The 27,132-nt window shown below is 41.9% G+C and overlaps 1 protein-coding gene across 1 annotated transcript; it reads left to right on the forward strand.

Annotated features, from left to right (window-relative positions):
- The first annotated feature begins 17,242 nt into the window (after positions 1-17,242).
- LOC118365451 (thyrotroph embryonic factor-like) lies at positions 17,243-21,705 on the forward strand. The gene is made up of 4 exons (XM_035747681.2): positions 17,243-17,513; positions 18,211-18,615; positions 19,026-19,243; positions 19,501-21,705. The coding sequence occupies exons 1-4, from the start codon at positions 17,474-17,476 to the stop codon at positions 19,714-19,716; spliced, it is 879 nt and encodes a 292-aa protein (XP_035603574.2). The 5' UTR covers positions 17,243-17,473; the 3' UTR covers positions 19,717-21,705.
- The last annotated feature ends 5,427 nt before the right edge of the window (positions 21,706-27,132 follow it).

Genomic DNA, 27,132 nt, shown 5'->3' on the forward strand with positions numbered 1-27,132 from the left:
TTAGGACTGCAAGTGCCTTATTTGTCCAATATTTTCAAAAGGGCTTAACAAATGAGATCTTGGGTCCGAATTGAGTGGGGGGAAAAGTAATTTAGCACTGCCATTTAACAAAACAGTACTGACCAAATATCTCTAATAGTCTGTTTAATCTATATATGTCTTTTTGGGGGATATTAAGAATTAATTTATGCTTGTGTTCTGTACAACCCTCAAACTTTCACAACTGTTCTTCCATCAAATGAAAACCGATTTTGCTGGAAGGCAAACGTTATTCACTTTCACTTTATTAATGTGTCTTATGCCAATTTAAAGATGCAATGTTTAACTTTTTGGGTGACCTGAGAAAATTCACATAGAAATGTTAGTTTCTATGTGGTCATTCTCATTGAAGATTTGTTCTATGTGCCCTATTTCTATGCTTAATGTTCTTAAGTTTTATTTTTGATTCTTTTGTTTTTGTACACCAGCTTCAAACAGCTGAAAATACTATATTTTTGGTTATTGGAAAGATATTTCACAACAATTTAGATGGTACAATGATTCTCTACATTGCTTGTTTTGTCACCAACTTAAATTAGGCAAAGTATTAGAAGTTTAGCAACCAGGAAATGGTGAGTGATTTCTGCATATTGCATCTTAAAAGAATTTGCTGCTGCCATTGTAGACAGACAAAACGTTACAGAATATGATCACACTAATACAGGGGTACTGCAGGGTGTTCATGGAAATATAAAAATATTATTTTATTTCAATGTTTTTATCAATATTGCTAGCAACAAGTTTCAATTAATTTTAAATTAGACATACAATATAAAAGAGGATAATATCTTATTTCTAATGATGTCAACTTTATTTCTCAACTCCTAATATTGAGAAAATGACACTCATTGGAGCTAATTGCACTCACCGGACAGTGTTTCTCCTATATTCATTTAGCAGCTGTGAGCCACCGCTGCTAAATTGTTGCCACTGCTCTAAAAAATATGATTTTCGGGCTGGTTAAACATTTTCAGTGTAAACATAAACAACTAAACCAGATATAAAGTATGTAGAAAAGATATAATGGAGCTATATACAGTGCCTTGCGAAAGTATTCGGCCCCCTTGAACTTTGCGACCTTTTGCCACATTTCAGGCTTCAAACATAAAGATATAAAACTGTATTTTTTTGTGAAGAATCAACAACAAGTGGGACACAATCATGAAGTGGAACGACATTTATTGGATATTTCAAACTTTTTTAACAAATCAAAAACTGAAAAATTGGGCGTGCAAAATTATTCAGCCCCTTTACTTTCAGTGCAGCAAACTCTCTCCAGAAGTTCAGTGAGGATCTCTGAATGATCCAATGTTGACCTAAATGACTAATGATGATAAATACAATCCACCTGTGTGTAATCAAGTCTCCGTATAAATGCACCTGCACTGTGATAGTCTCAGAGGTCCGTTAAAAGCGCAGAGAGCATCATGAAGAACAAGGAACACACCAGGCAGGTCCGAGATACTGTTGTGAAGAAGTTTAAAGCCGGATTTGGATACAAAAAGATTTCCCAAGCTTTATACATCCCAAGGAGCACTGTGCAAGCGATAATATTGAAATGGAAGACCACTGCAAATCTACCAAGACCTGGCCGCCCCTCTAAACTTTCAGCTCATACAAGGAGAAGACTGATCAGAGATGCAGCCAAGAGGCCCATGATCACTCTGGATGAACTGCAGAGATCTACAGCTGAGGTGGGAGACTCTGACCATAGGACAACAATCAGTCGTATATTGTACAAATCTGGCCTTTATGGAAGAGTGGCAAGAAGAAAGCCATTTCTTAAAGATATCCATAAAAAGTGTTGTTTAAAGTTTGCCACAAGCCACCTGGGAGACACACCAAACATGTGGAAGAAGGTGCTCTGGTCAGATGAAACCAAAATTGAACTTTTTGGCAACAATGCAAAACGTTATGTTTGGCGTAAAAGCAACACAGCTCATCACCCTGAACACACCATCCCCACTGTCAAACATGGTGGTGGCAGCATCATGGTTTGGGCCTGCTTTTCTTCAGCAGGGACAGGGAAGATGGTTAAAATTAATGGGAAGATGGATGGAGCCAAATACAGGACCATTCTGGAAGAAAACCTGATGGAGTCTGCAAAAGACCTGAGACTGGGACGGAGATTTGTCTTCCAACAAGACAATGATCCAAAACATAAAGCAAAATCTACAATGGAATGGTTCAAAAATAAACATATCCAGGTGTTAGAATGGCCAAGTCAAAGTCCAGACCTGAATCCAATCGAGAATCTGTGGAAAGAACTGAAAACTGCTGTTCACAAATGCTCTCCATCCAACCTCACTGAGCTCGAGCTGTTTTGCAAGGAGGAATGGGAAAAAATTTCAGTCTCTCGATGTGCAAAACTGATAGACATACCCCAAGCGACTTACATCTGTAATCGCAGCAAAAGGTGGCGCTACAAAGTATTAACTTAAGGGGGCTGAATCATTTTGCACGCCCAATTTTTCAGTTTTTGATTTGTTAAAAATGTTTGAAATATCCAATAAATGTCGTTCATGATTGTGTCCCACTTGTTGTTGATTCTTCACAAAAAAATACAGTTTTATATCTTTGTTTGAAACCTGAAATGTGGCAAAAGGTCGCAAAGTTCAAGGGGGCCGAATATTTTCGCAAGGCACTGTATCTTAAGTAAGATTCAATTCTCAAATTCAAAACATTTTATGGAATTTGATTTGAATTCACTCTAATAGCATAAGAACATGTACGGTAAGCCATGGCAAAATGTGTAGAATTTCAGAAAATTTGCTTTAAAACTGCAGATTTTCTGTGTGGTCCAGCGGCACACGTATATGCCGGAGTTGGCGTGGGTTTGAAACCGGCCCACTGCCCTTTGAATCACCCCATCTTCCCTGTCTTTCACATTGTACTCTCTTCAATAAAGCAAACATTACAAAAGGAATGGGACTGCCACACTCCTTCAAAAAAGAAAAAAAAACTTTGGCTTAATTTTCTCTCACTCCGATGATAAAATGTGTGGAATTGCAGGAAACTAGCTTTAAAACAGTAACATTTTCTCTCCGCCTCATGACAAACAAAAATTAAAACATTTGTCTTTGCGGCCAAGAGGAGGGTGTCTACAATTAGCGGTCGGACTCTACCACGTCTACCACTACTACTGGCTAAATAGATTGAGGATGCTAACTAAAGCCTAACCTGTGGGTATATAATTGACCCATAATATAATATCCAATACAAGAGAGATTGGAAGTTCCTCAAATGTGCCTGTAGTAGTAGTTCCTATCTAGCGTATAGACTCAATCTTTTCTTCAGCACACCATGAGTATCTGCCCAGTAAATTTGAAGATGTGAATAAATGTATCTCCACATGTGTAGTCCTGCACATTAATACATTATATCAATGTTGGCAAACAATAAGTAATAACATGGTAGTTAAACCTAGTAAAATATCATATTGATTTCTATACCTTGGTTATTTTTTACCAAATCATACTTTGTATTGTTGGGTTCAGAGTATGCTTCTGGGTGTGTCATTCCTGTTTTGCAAGGGCGGTGGCCTAAAAGCTAAGACTGTAATTCTAAATAAGGAGAGAGAAGAATACATAATTCAGAGTTGTGCAGATGAGAGCATTTAGCCCTAAAAGCTGAAAGAGGCAGTGAAGCATACCTAGTCTAAGAGCATTTTGTCTTATTCTGTATGTAAATCCGAGGCACGCCATTTAGTATGATATGTTACGTTTCGTATGGTATGTGTTCATTTGGGGATTTCCATCACCTGTACAATATGTTACGAATTAGCAAAATGTATGGTATGTTACAAATTCTAGCTAGGTGTCTGTTAGCTAGGCTCGGGGTTAGAGTTTAGGAGGTAGGCTAAGTAGCTAAAAAGTAGTTCAGAAGTTGCTGAAGTTGTCCATGATGCTAGACATTCATGTTATACGCCAACCCATCCACCTTACTTTAGTTTTTGTCTTAAGTAACCATCTGTTTTATGTAACCATACCAAACGTAACATACTAATTTGAGTGTCCCAGATATACGTTTACTATGTTACGTCTAGTCTATGAGACCAGGCTGGGTGAGGGGTTAACATGCACACTTTTTAGGGGGGGGTTCTCTTGAAATATGGAAAAGTTCTGTATACATCACTGGTAATTATGTTAGTGTTAGTTCATAAGCTTTGCACATGGGAAGTGTGTTTAACCAAATGGAAGGTTTAAGTTTGTTAGTAAATACTATTATTTCAATGACAATTATTATGGCTATAACTATTTTGATTTACAACATTCTAAAATAATCTATAGAGTGGTATGTTTCCTACCCTGCAAACAAAGTCAGTGAGCTGGATCCTGTTGATTTGCCATAGGCCAGTTTTTTCCAATCTCTGAACGTTTTGGTTTTTGCCCTGACACTACACAGCTGATTAAAATGATCAAATCTGGATGATTAGTTGATTATTTGAATCAGCTGTGTAGTGCTAGGGCAAAAACCAAAACGTGCAACTCTTAGGGTCCCGAGGACCAAGTTTGGGGAAACTGCCATAGGTTTTGTCCTGGATTAAATAATTCTAATCGAGGAGTGAATCACATTGACCTTCATCACAATATATCTGCCTATGTGGTTTGTCAAATACTTTTTTTCAGGCAGTTTAATCCTTGCTGGCTGGAAACAGTTATTGAAACTGAAGTGCCCCCTCTCAAAGCCATCAAAATGAAAGTGCACCCTTGTCAAACACTATTCACACTGCTCTCGTGACCACACTCTATTTTATTGTAGCTGCCATACTGATTGAACAGATGATTAGAGACTGCAGTGTTTGTGCATTTAATTTCCAACATCATGGTACCTGAGAAAACAAAAATGAATTGTTTGAGCTATTGACCAAATCTGACATGTTAAATAAAACTATTTTTGAGAGGTAATAGATCCATGACCCTTTTTTTTACTGTTGACAATTATTTTGTTACTTATTCTAATTTATTAGACAACTATAACACTGACTACGTTCTGTTATCAAAGGACACTTTATATATATATTGTGTAAAAATCTGTGTTCTAGTTAGTGTGGTTCAAGTCATTGAGGTTCAAGCGGAGGGTAAATGATTTCCACCTTCAGATCTTCATTATGTGCTGTTTAGTGTCCCAATTGCTTGCGAGTGCGTGATGAGATGGGGGGTTTCGCACCTTTGTGGTCAAACACAAACAGGCTCCCAACTTGTAATTGGCTGATGGGTATGATTGACAGCCTATACAGCAAACTGAAACTCTGGATTGATTGAACGATTAGTATCGTTGGTCTTTCACAGAGTACGTTCTATATTCATAATGCTAGTAGGCATGCATACTGAACTCTGTAACTTGTCCGCACATTGCATCCTCGTGACATGATTAGAAGTTCTTGCAAAGTGTATATCAGACAAAGCAATTCAAGTTTTGTTCCTGAAGTCAAAGCCCTGATGAGTTTCCATTCTCGTTTTCCATTGACACCGGTAATAGAAATCGGTGTGAATTTGTTATACCCTTGCTATTCTCTTCAACACATTTGTGACGGATAGACACATTTATCTAGATGGAGGGTAACTTCATACCAGTGACGTTAGCTACATTCATACGTTCATAATGTTTTAACAGTCAAATTTCAATAGCGTCCTGCAACTTCCTTGTGTTGCTAGCTGAATGGACTGATGCAATGTCATTAAAATATAAACTTTGCAGCATGTGCAATATCTTCAATTACTTACACTTTAGTTACTGGCTGCCTGGGCTTGTTATCAAACTTGTCAATGTACTATTTCACAAAACAAACATTACATTTTCATGTCTTGACAAACTGCTTTGGATAAATAAGCCATCCATCCTCAACAGCTCCCTCGTATAGGCCAACATTCCTGTTTTGCATAATGAACGAGTCATGCCGTGCCACCTTGCCACCACATTCAGCTGTGTCTTTTGCACATCACAAACTGTTTCTCTTTGCTTATTTGAGCGGTTCTTACCATACTATGGACTTGGTCTTTTACCAAATAGTGCTATCTTCTGTATACCTACCCTACCTTGTCACAAGTGATTGGCTCAAACGCATTAAGAATTAAATACATTCCACAAATGTACTTTTAACAATGCACACCTGTTAATTTAAATGGATTCCAGGTGACTACCTCATGAAGCTGGTTGAGAGAATACCAAGAGTCTGCAAAGCTGCAATGGGTGGCTACTTTTAAGAATATAAAATATTTGTTTAACACTTTTTTTAGGTACTACATGATTCCATATGTGTTATTTTGTAGTTTTGATGTCTTCACTATTATTCTACAATGTAAAAATGAAGTAAAACCCTTGAATGAATAGGTGTGTCCAAACTTTTGACTGGTACTGTATATACTACCATTCAAAAATGTGGGGTCACTTAGAAATGTCCTTGTTTTTGAAAGAAACGCACATTTTTCGTCCATTAAAATAGAAATACAGTGTAGACATTGTTAATGTTGTAAATGACTATTGTAGCTGGAAACGGCAGCTATTTTATGGAATATTTACATAGGCGTACAGAGGCCCATTATCAGCAACCATCACTCCTGTGTAACAATGGCATGTTGTGTTAGCTAATCCAAGTTTATCATTTTAGTAGGCTAATTGATTATTAGAAAACCCTTATGCAATTATGTTAGCACAGTTGAAAACTGTTATCCTGACAATAAAACTGGCCTTCTTTCGACTAGCTGAGTATCGGGTTCGATTACAGGCTGAAAATGGCCAGAAACAAAGAACTTTCTTCTGAAACTCAGCAGTCTATTCTTGTTCTGAGAATTCAAGGCTATTCCATGTGAGAAATTGCCAAGAAACTGAAGATCTCGTACAATGCTGTGTAATACTCCCTTCAATTAACAGCGCAAACCGGCCCTAACCAGAATAGAAAGAGGAGTGGGAGGCCCCAGTGCACAACTGAGCAAGAGGACAAGTACATTAGTGTCTAGTTTGAGAAACAGACACCTCACAAGTCCTCACTCAACTGGCAGCTTCATTAAATAGTACCCGCAAAACACCAGTCTCAACGTCAACAGTGAAGAGGCGACTCCGGGATGCTGGCCTTCATTAATAAGTGCATCGACGATGTCATCCTCACAGGGAACGTACGTACATTATCCAACCAGAAGCCATGGATTACAGACAACATCCGCACTTAGCTAAAGGCGAGAGCAACCGCTTTCAAGTAGCATGCCACTAACCCATATGCAGATAAGAAATCCTGCTACACCCTCCGACAAGCCATCAAACTGGCAAAGCTGCTATACAGAATTAAGATCGAATCCTACTACACCGGCACTGAAGCTTGTAAGATATGGCAGGGCTTGCAAACTATCACAGATTACGAAGGGAAACTTAGCCACGAGCTGCCCAGCCACCCAAGCCTTTCAGACGAGCTAAATGCCTTCTATGCTCCCTTCGAGGCAAGCAACACTAAACCATGCGTGAGAGCACCAGCTGTTCCGGACGACTGTGATCATGCTATCCGTAGCCGATGTAAGACCTTTTAAATAGTGTAACATTCACAAGGCCGCAGGGCCATGACGTGTACTCATAGCATGCACTGACTTGCTGGCAAATGTCTTCTGACATTTTCAAACACTCCCTGACCCTGACCCAGTCTGTAAAACCTACATGTTTCAAGCAGAACCTTTGCCCAAGAACGCCAAGGTAACCTCTCTAAATGACTATTGCCCCGTAGAACTCACATCTGTAGCCATGAAATGCTTTGAAAGACTGGCCATGGCTTACATCAACACCATCATCCCAGGCACTCTGGACCCACACCAATTCACATACCGCCCCCACAGATCCACAGTTGACACAGTCTCTATTGCACTCCACACTGCCTTTTCCCACTTGGACAAAAGGAACACCTACGTGAGAAAGCTGATTATTGACTACAGCTCAGCATTCAACACCATAGTGCCCTCAAAGCTCATCACTAAGCTAAGGTCCCTGGGACTAAACACCTCCCTCTGCAACTGGATCCTGGACTTCTTGACGGGCCACCCCTAGGTTGTGAACGTAGGCAACAACCCATCCGCCATTCTGCCATGCTGACCCTCAACACGGGGGCCCTTCAGGGGTACATGTTTCGTCCCCTCCTCTAGTCCCCTCCTCTAGTTTTAAGTTTTAATATCACATGCACAAGTACAGTGAAATGCCTTTCTTGCATGCTCTAAACCCAACAATGCAGTAATCAGTATCCATGTAGTACTAAAAATAACACAAGGTAGAACAAAAACACACAAGAAATAAGAAATAGGAAATAAGAAGTTAAATACAAGGTCAGTTCCGATAGCATATTTACAATGTGCAGGGATACTGGAGTGACAGAGGTAGGTAGATACAGTGCATTCGGGAAAGTATTCAGAACCCTTCACTCTTTCCACATTTTGTTACGTTACAGCCTTATTCTAAAAATGATGAAATTATATTTTTTCTCATCAATACCCCATAATGACATTTTTGCAAATGTATTCAAAATAGAAACATAAATACCTTATTTACTTGCAATTGAGCTCAGGTGCATCCTGCTTCTATTGATCATCCTTGTTTCTACAACTTGATTGGAGTCCACCTGTGGTAAATTCAATTGATTGGACATGATTTGGAAAGGCACAAACCTGTCTATATAAAGTACCACAGTTGACAGTGCATGTCAGAGCAAAAGCCAAGCCATGAGGTTGAAGGAATTGTCCGTAGAGCTCCAAGACACGATTGTGTCGAGGCACAGATCTAGGGAAGGGTACCAAAACATGTCTGCAGCTTTTAAGGTTCCCAAGAACACAGTGGCCTCCATCATTCTTAAATGCAAGTTTGGCTGGCTGCCCCCGGCCAAACTGAGCAATCGGGGGACAAGGGCCTTGGTCAGAGCTCCAGAGTTCCTACATGGAGATGGGAGAACCTTCCAGAAGGACAACCATCTCTGCAGAACTTCACCAATCAGGCCTTTATGGTAGATTGGGCAGACGGAAGCCACTCCTCAGTAAAAGGCACATGACAACCCGCTTGGAGTTTGCCAAGAGGCACCTAAAGGACTCTCAGAACACGGGAAACAAAATTCTCTGGTCTGATAAAACCAAGATTTAACTCTTTGGCCTGAATGCCAAGCCTCACATCTGGTGGAAACCAGGCACCGCTCATCACCTGGCCAATGCCATCCCTACGGTGAAGCATGGTGGTGGCAGTATCATGCTGTGGGGTTGTTTTTTTAGCGGCAAGAGCTGGAAGACTGGTTAGGATTGAGGGAAAGATGAACGAAGCAAAGTACAGAGATCCTTGATGAAATCCAGATCCAGAGCGCTCAGGACCTCAGACTGGGGCGAAGGTTCACCTTCCAACAGGACAACGACCCTTAGAACACATCCAAGACAACGCAGCAGTGGCTTCGTGACAAGTCTCTGAATATCCTTGAGTGGCCCAGCCAGAGCCCAAACTTGAACCCGATCAAACATCTCTGGAGAGACCTGAAAATAGCTGTGCAGCGACACTCCCCATCCAACCTGACAGAGTTTGAGACGATCTGCAGAGAAGAATGGGAAACACTCTCCAAATACAGGTGTGCCAAGCTTGTTGCGTCATACCCAAGAAGACTCGAGGCAGTAATCACTGCCAAAGGGTCGGATGGTCATCTGAATCAGGGTTAGTTTGTCAGCTGGGGTGAAAGAGGAGTGATTACGATAGAGGAAACAAAGTCTAGATTTAACCTTAGCCTGCAGCTTGGATATGTGCTGAGAGAAGGACAGTGTACCGTGTCGCCATACTCACAAGTACTTGTATGAGGTGACTACCTCAAGCTCTAAACCCTCAGAGGTAGTAATCACACTGGTGGAGAGAGGGGGCATTCTTCTTACCAATCCTCATCAAATCAAATCAAATAAATTCCAAAATAAATTTTTGGTCACATACACATGGTTAGCAGATGTTAATGCGAGTGTAGCGAAGTGCTTGTGCTTGTAGTTCCGACAGTGCAGCAATATCTAACAAGTAATCTAATCTGTGGTCCTTCTGCAGCTCAGTTGGTAGAGCATGGTGCTTGTAACGCCAGGGTAGTGGGTTCGATCCCCGGGACCACCCATACGTAGAATGTATGCACACATGACTGTAAGTCGCTTTGGATAAAAGCGTCTGCTAAATGGCATATATATATTATATATATATCTAACAAATTCACAACGACTACCTTATACACACAAATGTAAAGGGATGAATAAGAATATGTACATATAAATATATGGATAAGCGATGGCCGTGCGGCATAGGCAAGATGCAGTAGGTGGTACAGTATCTACATATGAGATGAGAAATATGTACACATTATTAAAGTGGCGTTATTTAAAGAGCCTAGTGATACCTTTATTAAATCCATTTAATAAAGCGTGGCAAGAGATTTGAGTCTGTATGTTGGCAGCAGCCACTCTATGTTAGTGATGGCTGTTTAACAGTCTGATGGCCTTGAGATAGAAGCTGTTTTTCAGTCTCTCGTTCCCAGCTTTGATGCACCTGTACTGACCTCGCCTTCTGGATGATAGCGGGGTGAACAGGCAGTGGTTGTTGTCCTTGATGATCTTTTTGGCCTTCCTGTGACATTGGGTGGTGTAGGTGTCCTGGAGGGCGGGTAGTTTGCCCCCGGTGATGCGTTGTGCAGACCGCACTACCCTCTGGAGAGCCTTGCGGTTGTGGGCGGAGCAGTTGCCATACCAGGTGGTGATACAGCCCGACAAGATGCTCTCGATTGTGCATCTGTAAAAGTTTGAGTGTTTTAGGCGACAAGCCAAATTTCTTCAGCCTCTTGAGGTTTAAGAGGTGCTGTTGCGCCTTCTTCACCATGCTGTCTGTGTGGGTGGACCATTTCAGTTTGTCCGTGATGTGTACGCCGAGGAACTTAAAACCTTCTACCTTCTCCACTACTGTCACGTTGATGTGGTTGGTGGGATGCTCCCTCTGCTGTTTCCTGAAGTCCACGATCATCTCCTTTGTTTTTTTGACGTTGAGTGAGAGGTTATTTTCCTGACACCACACTCCGAGGACCCTCACCTCCTCCCTGTAGGCCGTTTTGTCGTTGTTGGTAATCAAGCCTACCACTGTAGTGTCGTCTGCAAACTTGATGATTGAGTTGGAGGCGTGCATGGCCACGCAGTCATGGGTCAACAGGGAGTACAGAAGAGGGCTGAGAACGCACCCTTGTGGGGCCCCAGTGTTGAGGATCAGCGGGGTGAAGATGTTGCCTCCTACCCTCACCACCTGGGGGCGGCCTGTCAGAAAGTCCAGGACCCAGTTGCACAGGGCGGGGTCAAGACCCAGGGTCTCAAGGTTAATGACTTGTTTGGAGGGTACTATTGTGTTAAATGCTGAGCTGTAGCCAATGAACAGCATTCTTACATAGGTATTCCTCTTGTCCAGATGGGATAGGGCAGTGTGCAGTGTGATGGCGGTTGCGTCGTCTTTGGACCTATTGGAGCGATAAGCAAATTTGAGTCTGTCTAGTGTATCAGGTAGGGTGGAACAATGGTGGCCATCTTGAAGCATGTGGGGACAGCAGACTGGGAAAGGGATTGATTGAATACCATGACCTTTGTTTTGGAGGTGTGTTCAGAACAGGGTTAAGGGCAGAGAAAGCTTGTTGGACACTGAATGCTTTGTTGTAGAGTGTTTAAGGCTAAATTTGGGGAACCTATTTCTCATTTGCCTGAACGACAGCCAGTCAACCTGAGTATTTGTGTGCTGAGTCTTTCGCCAAATAGTGTTATTTTTTTAATTTAAGAGGAACTATTGCGCCTTCACTACAGTACGGGTGTCTGTGTGGACTATTTATGTCCTTAGGGATTTGGACCCCGAGGATCTTGAAGTTCTTGACCCGCTCCACTACAGCCCTGTTGACAGGAGAAGTACTCCAGACACAACAGACTGACCCTAGACCCCTGACAATACTGCAGCATAAATACTGGAGGCTGAGACAGGAGGGGTCAGGAGACACTGTGGCCCCATCCGATGATATCCCCAGACAGGGCCAGACAGGACCAAACAGGCAGGATATAACCCCACCCACTTTGCCAAAGCACAGCCCCCACACCACTAGAGGGATACTTTCAACCACCAACTTACCATCCTGAGACAAGGCCGAGTATGGCCCACAAAAATCTCCGCCACGGCACAACCCAGGGGGGGCAACCCAGACAGGATTGCACCAACCCCTCCCTATAGGCTGTCTCATTGTCATCTGTGATCAAGCTTATCACCATAGTGTTGTCAGCAAACTGGGGCTGAGCTCCCCGTCATCCAGGATCTCTATACCAGGTGGTGTCAGAGGAAGGCCAAAAAAGATTCTGACTCCAGCCACCCAAGCTACAGACTGTTCTCTCTGCTTCTGCCTGGCAAGCAATACCATTGCACAAAGTCTGGAACCAACAGGACCCTGAACAGCTTCTACCCCCAAACCATAAGACCTCTAAATAATACTAAAAATAGCTAATCAAATCAATGGCTACCTGGACTACCTGTATTGACCCTTTTTTGGACTAATTCTCTTGCACCATGCACACACACTGGACTCTACTCACACCCCATACACACACACCACATACGCCTACACACATATAACATGCACACACATGAATACTGAATCCACACCCACACACACACACACACACACACACACACACACACACACTTTCACACTCAACACATATGATGCTGCTACTGTCTTATCTATCCTGTTGCCTAGTTACTTGACCCCTACCAATATGTACAGTACATAGCTACCTCAATAATCAATTCGGTCCCGGTACTCCCTGTTTATAGCCATGTTATTTTCTACTCCCTATACATTGAGTGTGCAAAACATTAAGGACCCCTTCCTAATATTGAGTTGCACATGCCCCTTTTGCCCTCAGAACAGCCTCAGTTTGTCGGGGCATGGACTCTAAAAGTTGTCGAAACCGTTCCACAGTGATGCTGGCCCATGTTAACTCCAATGCTTCCCATAGTTTTGTCAAGTTGGCTGGATGTCCTTTGGGTGGTGGACCATTCTTGATACACACAGAAACTGTTGAGCGTGAACAACCAGGCAACCCAACTGGCACCTACTACCTTACCCCGTTCAAAGGCACTTAAATATTTTGTCTTGCCAATTCACCCTCTGAATGGCACACATGCACAATCCATGTCTCAATTGTCTCAAGGCTTAAAAAATATGATTTAATCTGTCTACTCCCCTTCATCCACACTAATTGAAGTGAATTTAACAAGTGACATCAATAAGCGATAATAGCTTTCACCTGAATCCACCTGGTCAGTCTATTTCATGGAAATAGCAGGTGTGTAGGAAAACAAGACCAAACAAATGGAAAATGAAAATGGAAAATGAAAAGTGAATCGACGATGGCAAGAAGACCGTTGACGCCGACCGCCAAACACCTCCCGAACAAGGAGAGGAACCCACTTCAGTGGAAGTTGTGACATGTATGCTTAGCGTTTATAGCCATGTTATTTTTACTTGTTATTTGTTTTCATTGTTTAATTTATTACTTGTGCCACTATCTTTCTTTTATTTTTCATATTTAACTCTGCATTGTTGGAAAAGGACACATAAGCATTTCAGTGTTAGTCTACACCTGTTATCTACAAAGCATGTGGCAAATAAAATGTGATTTGCACAGCCTTTGTTGCTCCCAGCGGTTAAAGCATTTCCACTCCAGTTACTGAATGTCCCAGAGACTGAGCATCTCTGCTTTCAAGTCAACACCAAAACCAGTTGGCGGATGTTAAGATATGTGAAACTAGTTCATTGTTACATTTCTCTAAAGAGGGATATGTATACAGACATACATGGTCTTTCAGTCTCTTATTTTCCGAAAACACTAAACAATTGTACATTCATGCCCTTTTTGCTGTAGACAGTAGACTTCCACTAGGGCTACTCTTATGCAGTCTGAATAGATTGATATCCATCTGTTATACAGACAAGAACCAGAGGCATCTGAGATCACCCAGTTTGTTAGCAAACAAACCACACTGCTGCTCCCACAAAGCTGGACCCTCTGGTCATTTTCCCCTCAAAGGAAATGAATGTAGGAGAGGATTTATATTGCGTTCATACAATTGTGTTGATCTAAGAGGGAAATGATCAGGACCATGTCTCTATGCATTGCTTGTGCCATCATATAGTAAACAAAAATATAATGCAACAATTTCAAAGATTTTACTGAGTTACAGTTCATAAGGAAATCAGTCAATTTAAATCAATTCATTAGGCACTAATCTATGGATTTCACATGACTGAGAATACAGAAATGCATCTGTTGGTCACAGATACCTTATAAAAAGTAGGGGCATGGTTCAGAAAACCAGTCAGTAACTGGTTTGACCACCATTTGCCTCATGCAGCGCGACACATCTCCATCGCATAGAGTTGATCAGGCTGTTGATTGTGGCCTGTGGAATGTTGTCCCACTCCTCTTCAATGGCTGTGCGAAGTTGCTGGATATTGGTGGAAACTGGAACACTGTCATACACGTTGATCCAGAGCATCCCAAACATATCTGGTGAGCATACAGGCCATGGAAGAACTGGGACATTTTCAGATTCCAGGAATTGTGTACAGATCCTTGTGACATGGGGCTGTGCATTATCATGCTGAATCATGAGGTGATGGCAGCAGGGGAATGGCACGACAATGGGCCTCAGGATCTCGTCACGGTATCTCTGTGCATTACAATTGTCATCACTAAAATGCAATTATGTTTGTTGTCTGTAGCTTATGCCTGCCCATACCATAACCCCACTGCCACCGCCACCATGGGGTGACATCAGCACACCGCTCATACGACATCATACACGTGGGTCTGCGGTTGTGTGGCTGGTTGGACGTATTGCCAAATTCTTTAAAACGACGTTGGAGTCAGCTTATGGTAGAGAAATTAACATTATATTCTCTTGGAACTGCTCTGGTGGATATTCCTGGCATTGTGAGACAAAACTTCACATTTTAGAGTGGCCTTTTTATTGTCCCCAGCACAAGGTGTACCTGTGCAAGGATCATGTTGTTTAATCAGATTCTTGATATGCCACACCTGTCAGGTCAACAGACTTTCTTGACAAATAAGAAATTCTCACTAACATGGATGTGAACAAATTTCTGAACAACATTTTTTAGAAATAAGCTTTATATGTGTATGAAACATTTCTGGGATCTTTTATTTCAGCTCATGAAACATGGGACCAACACTTTACATGTTGCATGTATATTTTAGTTCTGTAATAATTGATCATAAATGTTGTGACCTGACTAAATAATAGCTATCTTCAAGTACTGTCTGTACTGGTCTATTAGATTGGCATTTGTATAAGCTTGTCAGAGTCTATATAACTTTATTTTGATTTTTTTAGGTGCTAGTCTAGATACAAGGCAGCCTACTGACCTATTTTATGGGCTCATATCTCCTGTATTTTAACCTAGATAACTATTTGTGGCAAGTTCCTCCCTCATGTACCCTCTTAGACTTTTGTTTACTCTGTAAAAGTTCAGATGTACTGTTACTGTACCACTCTGTTGTGTATCTTGTACAGTGAGTGAACAGTTGAGCTGTTGCATATAGAGAGACCTGCTAGAATAACATTGCATTGCATCATATGTTGTTGCCATAAAGGTTCATATTGCCTGAAGGTCAGACCTAAAGCCACTGTACAAACTGTCTTCATACAAAATATGACACTGACCTAAATAGATAAGACATAGGTGAACTAAAACTAGAACTAATCATATTTAATTCACCCAATGAATGAAGCCCTTAATTGGTTCCAGGTATGTCCAACATGGGCTACTAAGTATTGTTGTTACTATTTTTGGAATGACTGATTTGCAGTGGTGTGTGTTCAGTACATCATGATCCCGTCTGAACATCTTGCAACAACAAAAAACAGACTGATGTTTAATGAAGCTCCATTTGGATACGCGTGTGCGCGCAGAAATGTGAGAATTCTAGTCTATTAGCATATCGGAAACCATTATCAATATAACAATTTGATTGATGTGGTGTAAGGTGAGGGGATATGACTCATATGTTATTAACACGTTTCCAATCCAATGGTAGAACGGTTGTGCTGGGTGTAAATACATGATAGGGACAAGCCAGCTCAGCTGTTCAGTATAGTGCGAGGTCGTGCTTCCTACCGCCGCGCTGCTTTTGCACGTGCCATAACCACGCCCCTCAACAGCTTGTCTCTGCACGTGAAGGAGAGAAAAGAACACACGTGTTTTGTTTGGCCACGAGTGTGTATACAAATGCATCAATGTATAATGCATCCTGTCGTCATGTATTGCAGAGGAGAAACTGGATACAACGCATCTTCATATAAAACGTAAGTAAGCATCCAATGTCGGCAGGGATCCTCAACTAGATTTAGCCGCGGGCCAATTCTTTCTTAAGCGAGAGGTCGGGGGCGGACCATCATAATAAATACATGATTAGGCGGGTGGCCACCTATCATCCCACTCATTCCTAATTGGCATATATCACTCCTCACCTGTCCAACTGATAGCTAAAATGTGATGAGAGTTCTGGCACAAAAATGGTCCCAGTGCATCACTGAGATGGGTGCTTCACATTAATGTTGGGTGAGGTGAGTTTCACCCTACTATGTATAGCGCTTTGAGTACCTCAGTTGGTAGAAAAGTACTATTAAAAACCCAATCAATTGTTATTCATTATTATTATATGATCACATATGACTCTATGAGTGGGAATACTTGGGAACATATGTGCAACATTAAAATCACTTGGAGCTGATTTCCTGGTGTTTTTATCTCCAACAATGAAAACAAAAATGTCAAAAAAAAATATCTGAAAACTTGGGGGCCAAATAAATGTCGCGAAGCATCCTTGTCCTCGTCTCCTCCAGTTCCCAGGGTCAGTGAATGGCCATAGTCATAACGTTATATATCTGGTTTAGCTAAATGTAGCAACAATAGGAGTCGGGAGACACTATGTTGACATTCTGCACGCAATGTACCGTTATTTCCGTACGAAGGAATGAAACGGAGTGTTCCTTCAGCCAATAAACTCCCGATGGATTCTACTGCTTCTGTTGTGACTGGCTCACCATCGGCTTTTCAATGTCAGCTACTTAATATTAAAAACTCCATTTGTGACCAATCCGCGCCGAGTATTTTCTGAAGAGGCGTATAGCTCATGAATAAGGAAACAGTGCTCGCAGTATGCTTCAACTGATGGGATCTGTGGTGTTTGTTATGATAACATTTTAATTTGTGACACAGGTTTCAAAGCAACAGACTGAAACACTGCTTTGACTTAATTTATCCACATATATTGCTAACAGTGCCTGGGAAACTACATTCAAGGCGTCTCTGCAGCCGAGGTCGAATCCACAGAAATCGTTTCCTATTGTTTTGAAGAAGATTATGGACATTCCCCCACCTAATATTCTCGAAGGCGACGATGGTAAGACTAGCCTACTGGTTTCGTGTTGGATGAATTGAAAGATACTTTCCAATTTACACATTTTTACGTGAACTGCATAGATCTGATGTGATCGTTGACTTCGCGGACATGTTGACTGGTGTATGGAGACGTAGTAGTGCTTCTAATGAGCGTTTGTGTACCCTCAAACAACTGGACACATTTGTTTTTTTTTAATCAGCTGTGTTTGATAATTATATATGACTAGTACAATAGTTGTTCAAATGTGTCAAGCATAGAGCAGTACTGGGGAAGGAAACCCTTTGTACATTCTGAGTGCTGTTCCAGTTTCCCCTGAGGCACTGAACTGAGGGAGGAAAAAAGAACATAAAGTTCTCACACCTCCCTACTTGTCCTAGAGCACTGCAGTCAAACCATTTTTTCACATACAATATGAGTACATAATTGTCTTGCATTTGAAGGGCAATTAATATTTATTTTCATGTTTGTTTTTGTGTTTAGGGGCTGTTGACAAGTCCAGATTTCCCTTCCCCATTTTGTTATGGGTTGATGCACCCCCCCCCCCCCTTTTCTTTTACCTCATTCTGTAATTTCACCACCTTTCTTTCTACTTCTTTCCATGACATCGGACTTCTATCTTCCTTTGTTTACCATTCTGTTTGTGTTCACATGGTCGTGAAACCGTCACCCATTATGCTCTTCACGGTTATCTCCACAGAAATAGAGAAGAAGAAGTTGTGCTCTGCCGATAATGGCGAGGCCGGTGTTGGAGGGGCCAGTGGTGGGACTGGAGGTACAGGCATTGGAGGGGTGTCCGCCTCCCTTACCCCTGCCATCTGGGAGAAGACCATCCCCTATGATGGGGAGACCTTCCACTTGGAGTACATGGACCTGGATGAGTTCCTGCAGGAGAATGGCATCCCAGTCACCCTAGAGGAGGAGCTGCAGAAGAGCCTGGCCCAGGAGGAAACCAAGGGGACAAGACCCCCTTTCACCACCTCTGACACAGAGACTGTCACACTCACCTTAGAGCCAGCTGAACAAGAGAAGGAAGAAGAAGATGGGGACGATGAAGATGCTGTGTCTGGGTTTGAAGCAACAGAGGTTGAAGTGTCTAAAAAAGGTACATTGTTGGGGCCCATTTGTTAAAAGCCCAGACACGTTACCACTGTAACAAATTCTACCTTTGAACTCAACATGCACATATACTGACACTGTAATAGACGCTTGCAACATGCGGACACTAGATACTCCCATATTGTATTCAAATGTCAAATAGATGTACCTGACGCACTCGACACCTTGCCTCCAACACACACACGGACACATGTAGGTGTGAAACCTGAGCTCTACAGCATTAGCAAATGTCAGTATTCATATAGCGCTGACCTTATGATGTCTTAAGGAAAAAATGAAGCAAACCGTTGTGAATTTTCAATTAACTATAGCCTTCAAGATTATAAAAACATACTTAACAGCCACCAAATTAATTAAAAATATACTCCTCATTGAATTAACTTTGTCTCCCTCTAGAGGGGAAGTCTGCAGACCGACTCACACCCACTCCCATCGACCCAGAGGACATTGAGGTGGACATCAACTTCCAGCCGGACCCCACAGATCTGGTGCTGTCCAGCGTGCCTGGGGGTGAGCTGTTCAACCCACGCAAACACAAGTTCTCTGAAGAGGACCTCAAACCACAACCCATGATCAAGAAGGCCAAAAAGGTCTTTGTGCCCACTGAGCAGAAGGTAAGATGAATATGGTGAATATTTGTTTCAGGGAGGTGATGAATGATGGAACTGGTTGTAAGGTAATGAGAATGTAGCCACTGCAATTGGGCACCAAATAATCATTGGTTGATGAAGATTGTAGTATCACTATGTTACACCAGCTAAATTTAATGAGTGAGTAGTAAGCCATGAAATAAAGGGGCTTGTCTGGGATTAGGAATGTTTCCACAACACTGATTCTATTATTTTGTATTAAAATCCTCTGTCTCCCACAGGATGATAAATACTGGTCGAGGAGAAAGAAGAACAACGTGGCAGCCAAACGTTCACGTGACGCCCGGCGGCTGAAGGAGAACCAGATCACAGTGCGCGCTTCGTTTCTGGAGAGGGAAAATGCGGCATTGCGGCTACAAGTGGCTGAGTTGCGAAAGGACTGTGGTCGCTGCAAGAACATTATGTCCCGATATGAAGCCAAATACGGACCATTGTAAGAGCCAAACTTTGTCTTTCAAGAAAATAACCGAAAAATAAAAACGCCCCCCAAAACGCCGACAAAGAGAATCTGAATTGCACTGCTTTCATGGTGAACACCGGTCACTGCGTCAAGTTCTAGATCCTTTCCAACACGACAGTGGAGGCATGGATACACACTGTCAGTGAGCCCGGCAGAAACATGACGAGAGGTGGACACGAAGGGTTGTAGAGAGCGACTGGCTCCTACACATACAGGGACTCAATTACTACTAGTCAGGTCTTATCACTGACCAGACGAGTCAGAGAAAGCTGCTGGAGAAGTTACACACACATTTATACAGCGTATTAACGGGTTGTTTTGTGGACCAAAGCATGAACATCATCAGTGATCAGTAGTCAATAATGAAAGTTGTCCTCCTGCCCTCCTCTTCCCACTGTTTGCAGTAACTGACTGTCTCTCCCCTCTGTTTCAAGTACTCATGCAGAGGCTCTGAAGAAGGACATGTGACCTCTTGATTTATTCATAATGGAGTAGGGGAGAAAACAATGAATAACAGACAGGACAGATTGAGGGCTGCACCGCCATGATCTTACACAGAGGAATTCATTGATATTGGGGCGGCAGGGTAGCCTAGTGGTTAGAGCATTGGACTAGTAACCGAAAGGTTACTGACAAGGTACAAATCTGTCGTTCTGCCCCTGAACAGGAAGTTAACCCACTGTTCCTAGGCCGTCATTGAAAATAAGAATTTGTTCTTAACTGGCTTGCCTAGTTAAAGGTAAAATAAAATAAAGAGAGAAAGGGCGAGATAGTGGTGTTGTCTGGTCTTTGCTTGTACCACACTGAGGTGTGTGTGTGTTTGTAGAGAACTACATAGTATTCTCCCTGCACCACATAGATTGTGTGTACCCCTGTTTTGCACTCAACCCTTCCAAGGCAACACCTTGTGGGTGAAGATTAGATATAGGGGCGGGTACTTTTTTCCTATTACGACATGACCCACACACATGCTTCTAATATCTTTCCCCAAAAAACAGTATTTTGCTCATAGGTCAGGCATTAATAAGGGCCCTCAATGGTGGAGGGGTATTTTACTATGTTTGTTGGTTTATTTCATTGCACACTGCAAGTAGAGGACACTATCTATTTGTGCCTCCTGTAGTTTGTCTGGGATTGAGAGTCAGTTATTCTGTCAATACCTGTTTTTTTTTTTTTTTCATCTTAATTTACTGCTATTCCTTATGTTTGTTGAATAGCTATTATGATCAATGCTGTATTTTAACAATGCATCTATTGATTGATGTGCAACAATCTGTCAGATTTATATTTCTTTAGAGGAAAGAAAACAATGACCCAATGACTAAGCAGGGATCTCAATGGACAAACTGTGGTTTTTGATGTTTTTTAAAAAAAACAACAGGTTTTCAACCAGAATTTTACAGAAATATATATTTTTTTCTAAAGACAATTTCCTATTTACCTCATCCAACACTTCCATTGTTTAATGCTCCTATCTTATTGGATACCAATAATTTTGAAGGGTTGGGGTGCCTACGACAATGTTGACAGGAATTGTGAGCACAAGAAAGGTGGCTTTGGTTAAGTTTGATAAAAAATGATAGGTCAAGGTACAGAGTCGACGCAGAGTTCTGTTTGTCAAAGTGGCTGTGCTTCAATTGTTGTAAATACTACATAACAGACTGTTAAGTAAAGGGACTCAATCTCTTAAGTGTCTGAATTTGTGTTCCTGTGCCGATCTTCATTATGATGCATATTAGAATCATACATGTGGCAATAATATTCATTTGACTCTGCTTTGTTTCTGGTGTGTTTCTGTAAAATAACTATGATAGACAAAATGTTGAAGTGGCGCAAAGTAATGTGTGCTTCCAATTAAGTTTCCCAGTAATCCTGCTGCACGAAAATGTGTTAATGGTGTAATGTTTGCATCTGTTTTACACTAAGTGTATGTACTTGTGTCTGTAAATTAAAGGATCAAAACAAATATTTACTGAATTTGCTTCAATGGAAGGCATTGCATTGCGCTGACATTCTTATCTTTTATGCTTAGGCATAGTTGTTTTAACAGTGATTTTAAGCTTGGTGCAGAATCTTGTCAGATCGATAGACAATTTAGGTATGATAGTCATTTTAGTATGATATGAAGTTAAAGCTGGACCGAAGCCAGTTTGTATGTAGAAATTAAACTCCAAGTTATCCCAACCTGTTCATTTTCTTTGTAGAAATTCCTCTTCAATCTACATGACAAAGCAAAAACAGGTTTTTAGAACATTTTGCACATGTATAAACATTTTAAGAAGTATTCAGACCCTTTACTTAGTACTTTGTTGAAGCACCTTTAGCAGCAATCACAGCCTCACATCTTCTTGGGTATGACGCTACACACACCTGCATTTGGGGAGTTTCTCCAATTTTTCTCTGCAAAGGTTGGATGGGGGAGCATCACTGCACAGCTATTTTCAGGTCTCTCCAGAGATGTTTGGTCGGGTTCAAGTCCAGGCTCTGGCTGGGCCACGCAAGGACTTGTCCCGCTGCCACTCCTACATTGTCTTAATGGGGGATAACCAGTTGTAAAACTGAATGACTTCAACTGAAATGTGTCTTCCGCATTTAACCCAACCCCTCTGAATCAGAGAGGTGCGGGGTGCAGCCTTAATCGACATCCATGTTTTTGGCGCACGGGGAACTGACGGACTTGCTCAGGGGCAGAACGACATATTTTTACCTTGTTAGCTCAGGGATTCGATCCAGCAACCGTTCGGTTACTGGCCCAATGCTCTAACCACTAGGCTACCTGCCGCCCCATATACAGAGGGTACCGGTATCGAGTCAATGTGCAGATTAATCGAGGTAATTTGTACATGTAGGTAGGGGTGAAGTGACTATAATAAACAGTGTAGCAGCAGTGTAAAAAACAAGTGGAGGGATGGGGGGTGTCAATGTCCGGTGGCCATTTGATTAATTGTTTAGCAGTCTTATGGCTTGGGGTTAGAAGCTGTTAAGGAGCTTGTTGGTCCTAGACTTGGCGCTCCGGTACCGCTTGCCGTGCAGTAGCAGAGAAAACAGTTTATTGCTTGGGTGACTGGGGTCTTTGAACATTTTGGATGTGTGCTTAGGGTCGTTGTCCTGTTGGAAGGTGAACCTTCGCCCCAGTCTGAGGTCCTGAGCGCTCTGGAGCAGGTTTTCCTCAAGGATCTCTCTGTACTTTGCTCCGTTTATTTTTCCCTTGATCCTGACTTGTCTCTCAGTCACTGATGCTGAAAAACATCCCCACAGCATGACGCTGCCACCACCATTCTTCACCGTAGGGATGGTGCCAGGTTTCCTCCAGGCGTGACGCTTGGCATTCAGGCCAAATAGTTCAATCTTGGTTTCATCAGACCAGAGAATCAGGTTTCTCATGGTCTGAGAGTCCTTTCGTGCCTTTTGGCAAACTCCAAGCGGGCTGTCATGTGCCTTTTAGTGAGGAGTGGCTTCCATCTGGCCACTCTATCATAAAGGCCTGATTGGTGGAGTGCCTGCAGAGATGGTTCCCCCATCTCCACAGAGGAACTCTGTCAGAGTTCTCATCAAGGTCCTTCTTCCCCGATTGCTCAGTTTGGCTGGGTGGCCAGAGTCTTGGTGGTTCCAAATTTCTTCAATTTAAGAATTATGGAGGCCACTGTGTTCTTGGGGACCTTCAATTCTGCAAACATTTTTTGGTACCCTTCCAAAGATCTGTGCCTCGACACAATTCTGTCTCGGAGCTCTACGGACAATTCCTTCGACCTCATGGCTTGGTTTTTGCTCTGACATGCACTTTCAACTGTGGGACAGTATATAGACGCGCGTGTGCCTTTCCATATCATGTGCAATTCAATTGAATTGATACTGATAATCTATTATTGAGAAGAGAATTGTATTGGATTCACCGTTTGTGTACCATATCTCATAGAGGTCTGAACCAAGAGTTTAATATCAAACCATTTTTTTACATGAATATATCACTTTAATTTGTCTTGCCTTCCAGGTCACCTACTTGGTAATTTTGTAAATATATATTCTTTTCTGGAACTAGTACATGTACCCATCTCCTTGTTATTAAATTATTAGAGATAGACTAATTGTTTTTGTACCCACCATGCATCATGTCTGCAATGGTCATGTGAGGTGAAATGTGTATATTTCGGGATATGAGCACTCAGTTTGTTTGTTTGACCTGACAAAGAACCGCTTTGGATGTAAACGTTGTCAGTAAAGTGGTGAATTGGGAGCTTTACAGTGTGCGGGCCTTCTTGTTCTATACTAGTATTCTTTATTAGCCCAGCACCTATGTTTTTAATGATGTGGTATGACCACAAACATTTCAATCAATTGAATTTACCACAGGTGGACTCCAATCAAGATGTTGAAAAATGTCAAGGATGATCAATGGAAACAGGATGCATATAAGCTCAATTTCGAGACTCATAGCAAAGGCTCAGAACACTTAGTAAATGTGATATTTCAGTTTTTAATTTTAAATACCTTTTTGCTTTGTCATTATGGGGTATCGTGTGTAGACTGATGAGGATTTATTTTTTTAATCAGTTTTAGAATAAGGCTGTAACATAATAAAATGTGGAAAAGGGAAGGGGTTTGAACACTCCAAATGCACTGTATATGCATAAGTATGTGAACACCCCTTAAAATTAGGGGATTCGGGCTATTTCAGCCACAGCCGTTGCTGACAGGTGTATAAATCGTGCATGCAGCCATGCAATCTCCATAGACAAACATTGGCAGTAGAATGGCCCTATTGAAGAGCTCAGTGACTTTCAATGTGGCACCGTAATAGGATGCCGCCTTTCCAACAAGTCAGTTCGTCAAATTCCTCTCTGCTAGAGCTGCCCTGGTCAACTGTAACTGCTGTTATTGTGAAGTGGAAACATCTAGAAGCAACAACGGCTCAGCCGCGAAGTGGTAGGCCGCACAAGCTCACAGAACGGGACCGCAGAGTGCTGTAGAGTGTACAAATCGTCTGTCCTTGGTTGCAACACTCACTACAGAGTTCCAAACTGCCTCTGGAAGCAACGTCAGCACAATAACTGTTCGTCAGAAGCTTCATTAAGCCCAAGATCCCCATGCGTCAGCTGGAGTGGTGTAAAGCGCCCAGCAATTGGACTTTGAAGCAGGGGAAATGTGTTCTCTGGAGTGATGAATCATGCTTCACCATCTGGCAGTCTGACAGACAAATCTGGATTTGTTGGATGCTAGGAGAACGCTACCTTCCCCAAAGCATAGTGCCAATTGTAAAGTTTGGTGGAGGAGGAATAATGGTCTGGGGCTGTTTTTCATGGTTCGGGCTAGGCCCCTTAGTTCCAGTGAAGGGAAATCTTAATGCTACAGCATACAATGACATTCTAGACAATTCTGTGCTTCCAACTTCTTGGCAACAGTTTGGGGAAGGCCCTTTCCTGTTTCAGCATGACAATGTCCCTGCGCACAAAGCGAAGTCCATACAGAAATGGTTTGTCGAGATCGGTGTGGAAGAACTTGACTGGCCTGCACAGAACCCTGACCTCAACTCCATTGAACACCTTTGAGATTAATTGGGACGCAGACTGCAAGCCAGGCCAAATCACCCAACATCAGTGACAACCTCACTAATGCTCTTGTGGCTGAATGGAAGCAAGTCCCCGCAGCAATGTTCCAACATCTAGTGGAAAGCCTTCCCAGAAGAGTGAAGGCTGTTATAGCAGCAAAGGGTTATAGCAGTGAAGGCTGTTATAGCACCAACTCCAGATTAATGCCCATGATTTTGGAATGAGATGATTGACGAGCCGATGTCCACATACTTTTGGTCATGTAGTGTACTTCCTGTTTTTAGCTCCACCTTTACTGTTGTAGCGTTTGACCTTGGGCAGTCACAAGGTTACAAAATATTTATTTTATTTTTGTTTGAAACATCTTGTAAAATACTAAATATTTATTTTGAAATTAACTGGAAGTTAGCTTTTTGTGATGTCAGATGTTTGTTTTTGGTTCCTTATGTTACACTTGTTTCAGGATAATGAAGTCTTCTCAATGAGGTGGTGGGGACTGAATTATTCCTTTTTACATAGTTCATGAATACAATTACAGTTACTTCATACCAGATCTGCATAGAAAACCGACTCCAGGTTGAAACAGCCCTTCACAACACAAACAGCCAAGGTCATCCTAAAAGAATAGCCTCTTTGTATGTAGAAAACAGTCAAAAAAATGACAACTGTCTCTTTTAACAGCTATAACACTCCTGATAGGGTAAACATTACTTTGATTACATTTCAAACTTTGCCTGTCAAGTGCATTTTTTTCCTTCTCTTTTAAATTAAGATGCATTTCCTGTTGTGTTTTTTAATCTGTATGTACCCATGTATGGGATATGTATCATGTATATTAATGAAGTGGAATTCAATGAAAGGTGAGCCCTTGCCTTGCTTGACCTTGCCTGAACAATCGACAAAAGCGGGTGTTTTTGACCAACACTGACAGGATGCACATTGTGATGCTGGGAGACAAAGGGAGCAGATCACTCTTCTTGCCTCATGCACACAAACACATGCGCTGTCTGTCTATCACACACGCACATAGACACCCACACATGGACACACAAAAACAGATTTGAGGTCCTCTGTTTCTGCTCTGCCTATCCCCCCTACCTCATCTTCATTAGTATTCCAATGGAGTATGAGATGTTGCGTAATGATCACATCCACACACAGGGGAGCAGTGTTGCATAAACACAGCCTCAAAGACAAGGGGGGATAGAGGAGAGGGGTGGTGAGGGACGAGTGGGGAAATGCGATGGGATAGAGAGCGGAAAGGTTAAGGGGAAAAATAGGGATTTGGTGAGAGAACAGAGCGGAGATAAAGAGAAGATGAGAGGGTGATGGAGGACGGGAATGAGATGTGGTGAGGAGATAAAGGGAGCCACAAGGAGTAGCTGACCAAGCATGTTAATGCCAAACATCGACACGCCATAGGAGAGCAAAGCCCAGTGGATTCACAAAAGGGAGTCATGCAAACATCTGACAGATATACTAACACAGTCAAAATAATGCACCGGCCATATTTCGAGGTGATGAAATTAGGTAATATTTGTCTGCTGTGTAAGTAGAAGAGTTTGTGAGATGAGCTATTTGAGATTTTCATATCTGGGTTGAATTATTAATTATTATTAAATCAGACTTCAATTTGTTTACATCAATATTAGAATGTATTGCAATGCTATGAAATACAGGTTTATTTTCTACAACCGTGAGGGCTTTTTATACCGCAGGGGAACATAAATACTAGAATTCCTGATCACAAGTAGGCCATCAAACACTATTCTAAATGATTTTGTAATAATTATTTTGCCAGGATTTGTCACATTTGATTAACAGACAAAAATGACAAGAGAACTGTA

This window comes from Oncorhynchus keta, chromosome 32 (assembly GCF_023373465.1).
Source record: "Oncorhynchus keta strain PuntledgeMale-10-30-2019 chromosome 32, Oket_V2, whole genome shotgun sequence".
Taxonomy (NCBI): Eukaryota; Metazoa; Chordata; class Actinopteri; order Salmoniformes; family Salmonidae; genus Oncorhynchus; species Oncorhynchus keta.

Excerpts from the sequence above, each read along its gene's own strand:
- LOC118365451 (XM_035747681.2), top strand. The coding sequence starts at position 17,474 with ATGGACATTCCCCCACCTAATATTCTCGAAGGCGACGATG. Across the intron at positions 18,616-19,025 it reads GGTTGAAGTGTCTAAAAAAG|AGGGGAAGTCTGCAGACCGA; the intron begins GTACATTGTTGG and ends GTCTCCCTCTAG. Across the intron at positions 19,244-19,500 it reads TTGTGCCCACTGAGCAGAAG|GATGATAAATACTGGTCGAG; the intron begins GTAAGATGAATA and ends TGTCTCCCACAG.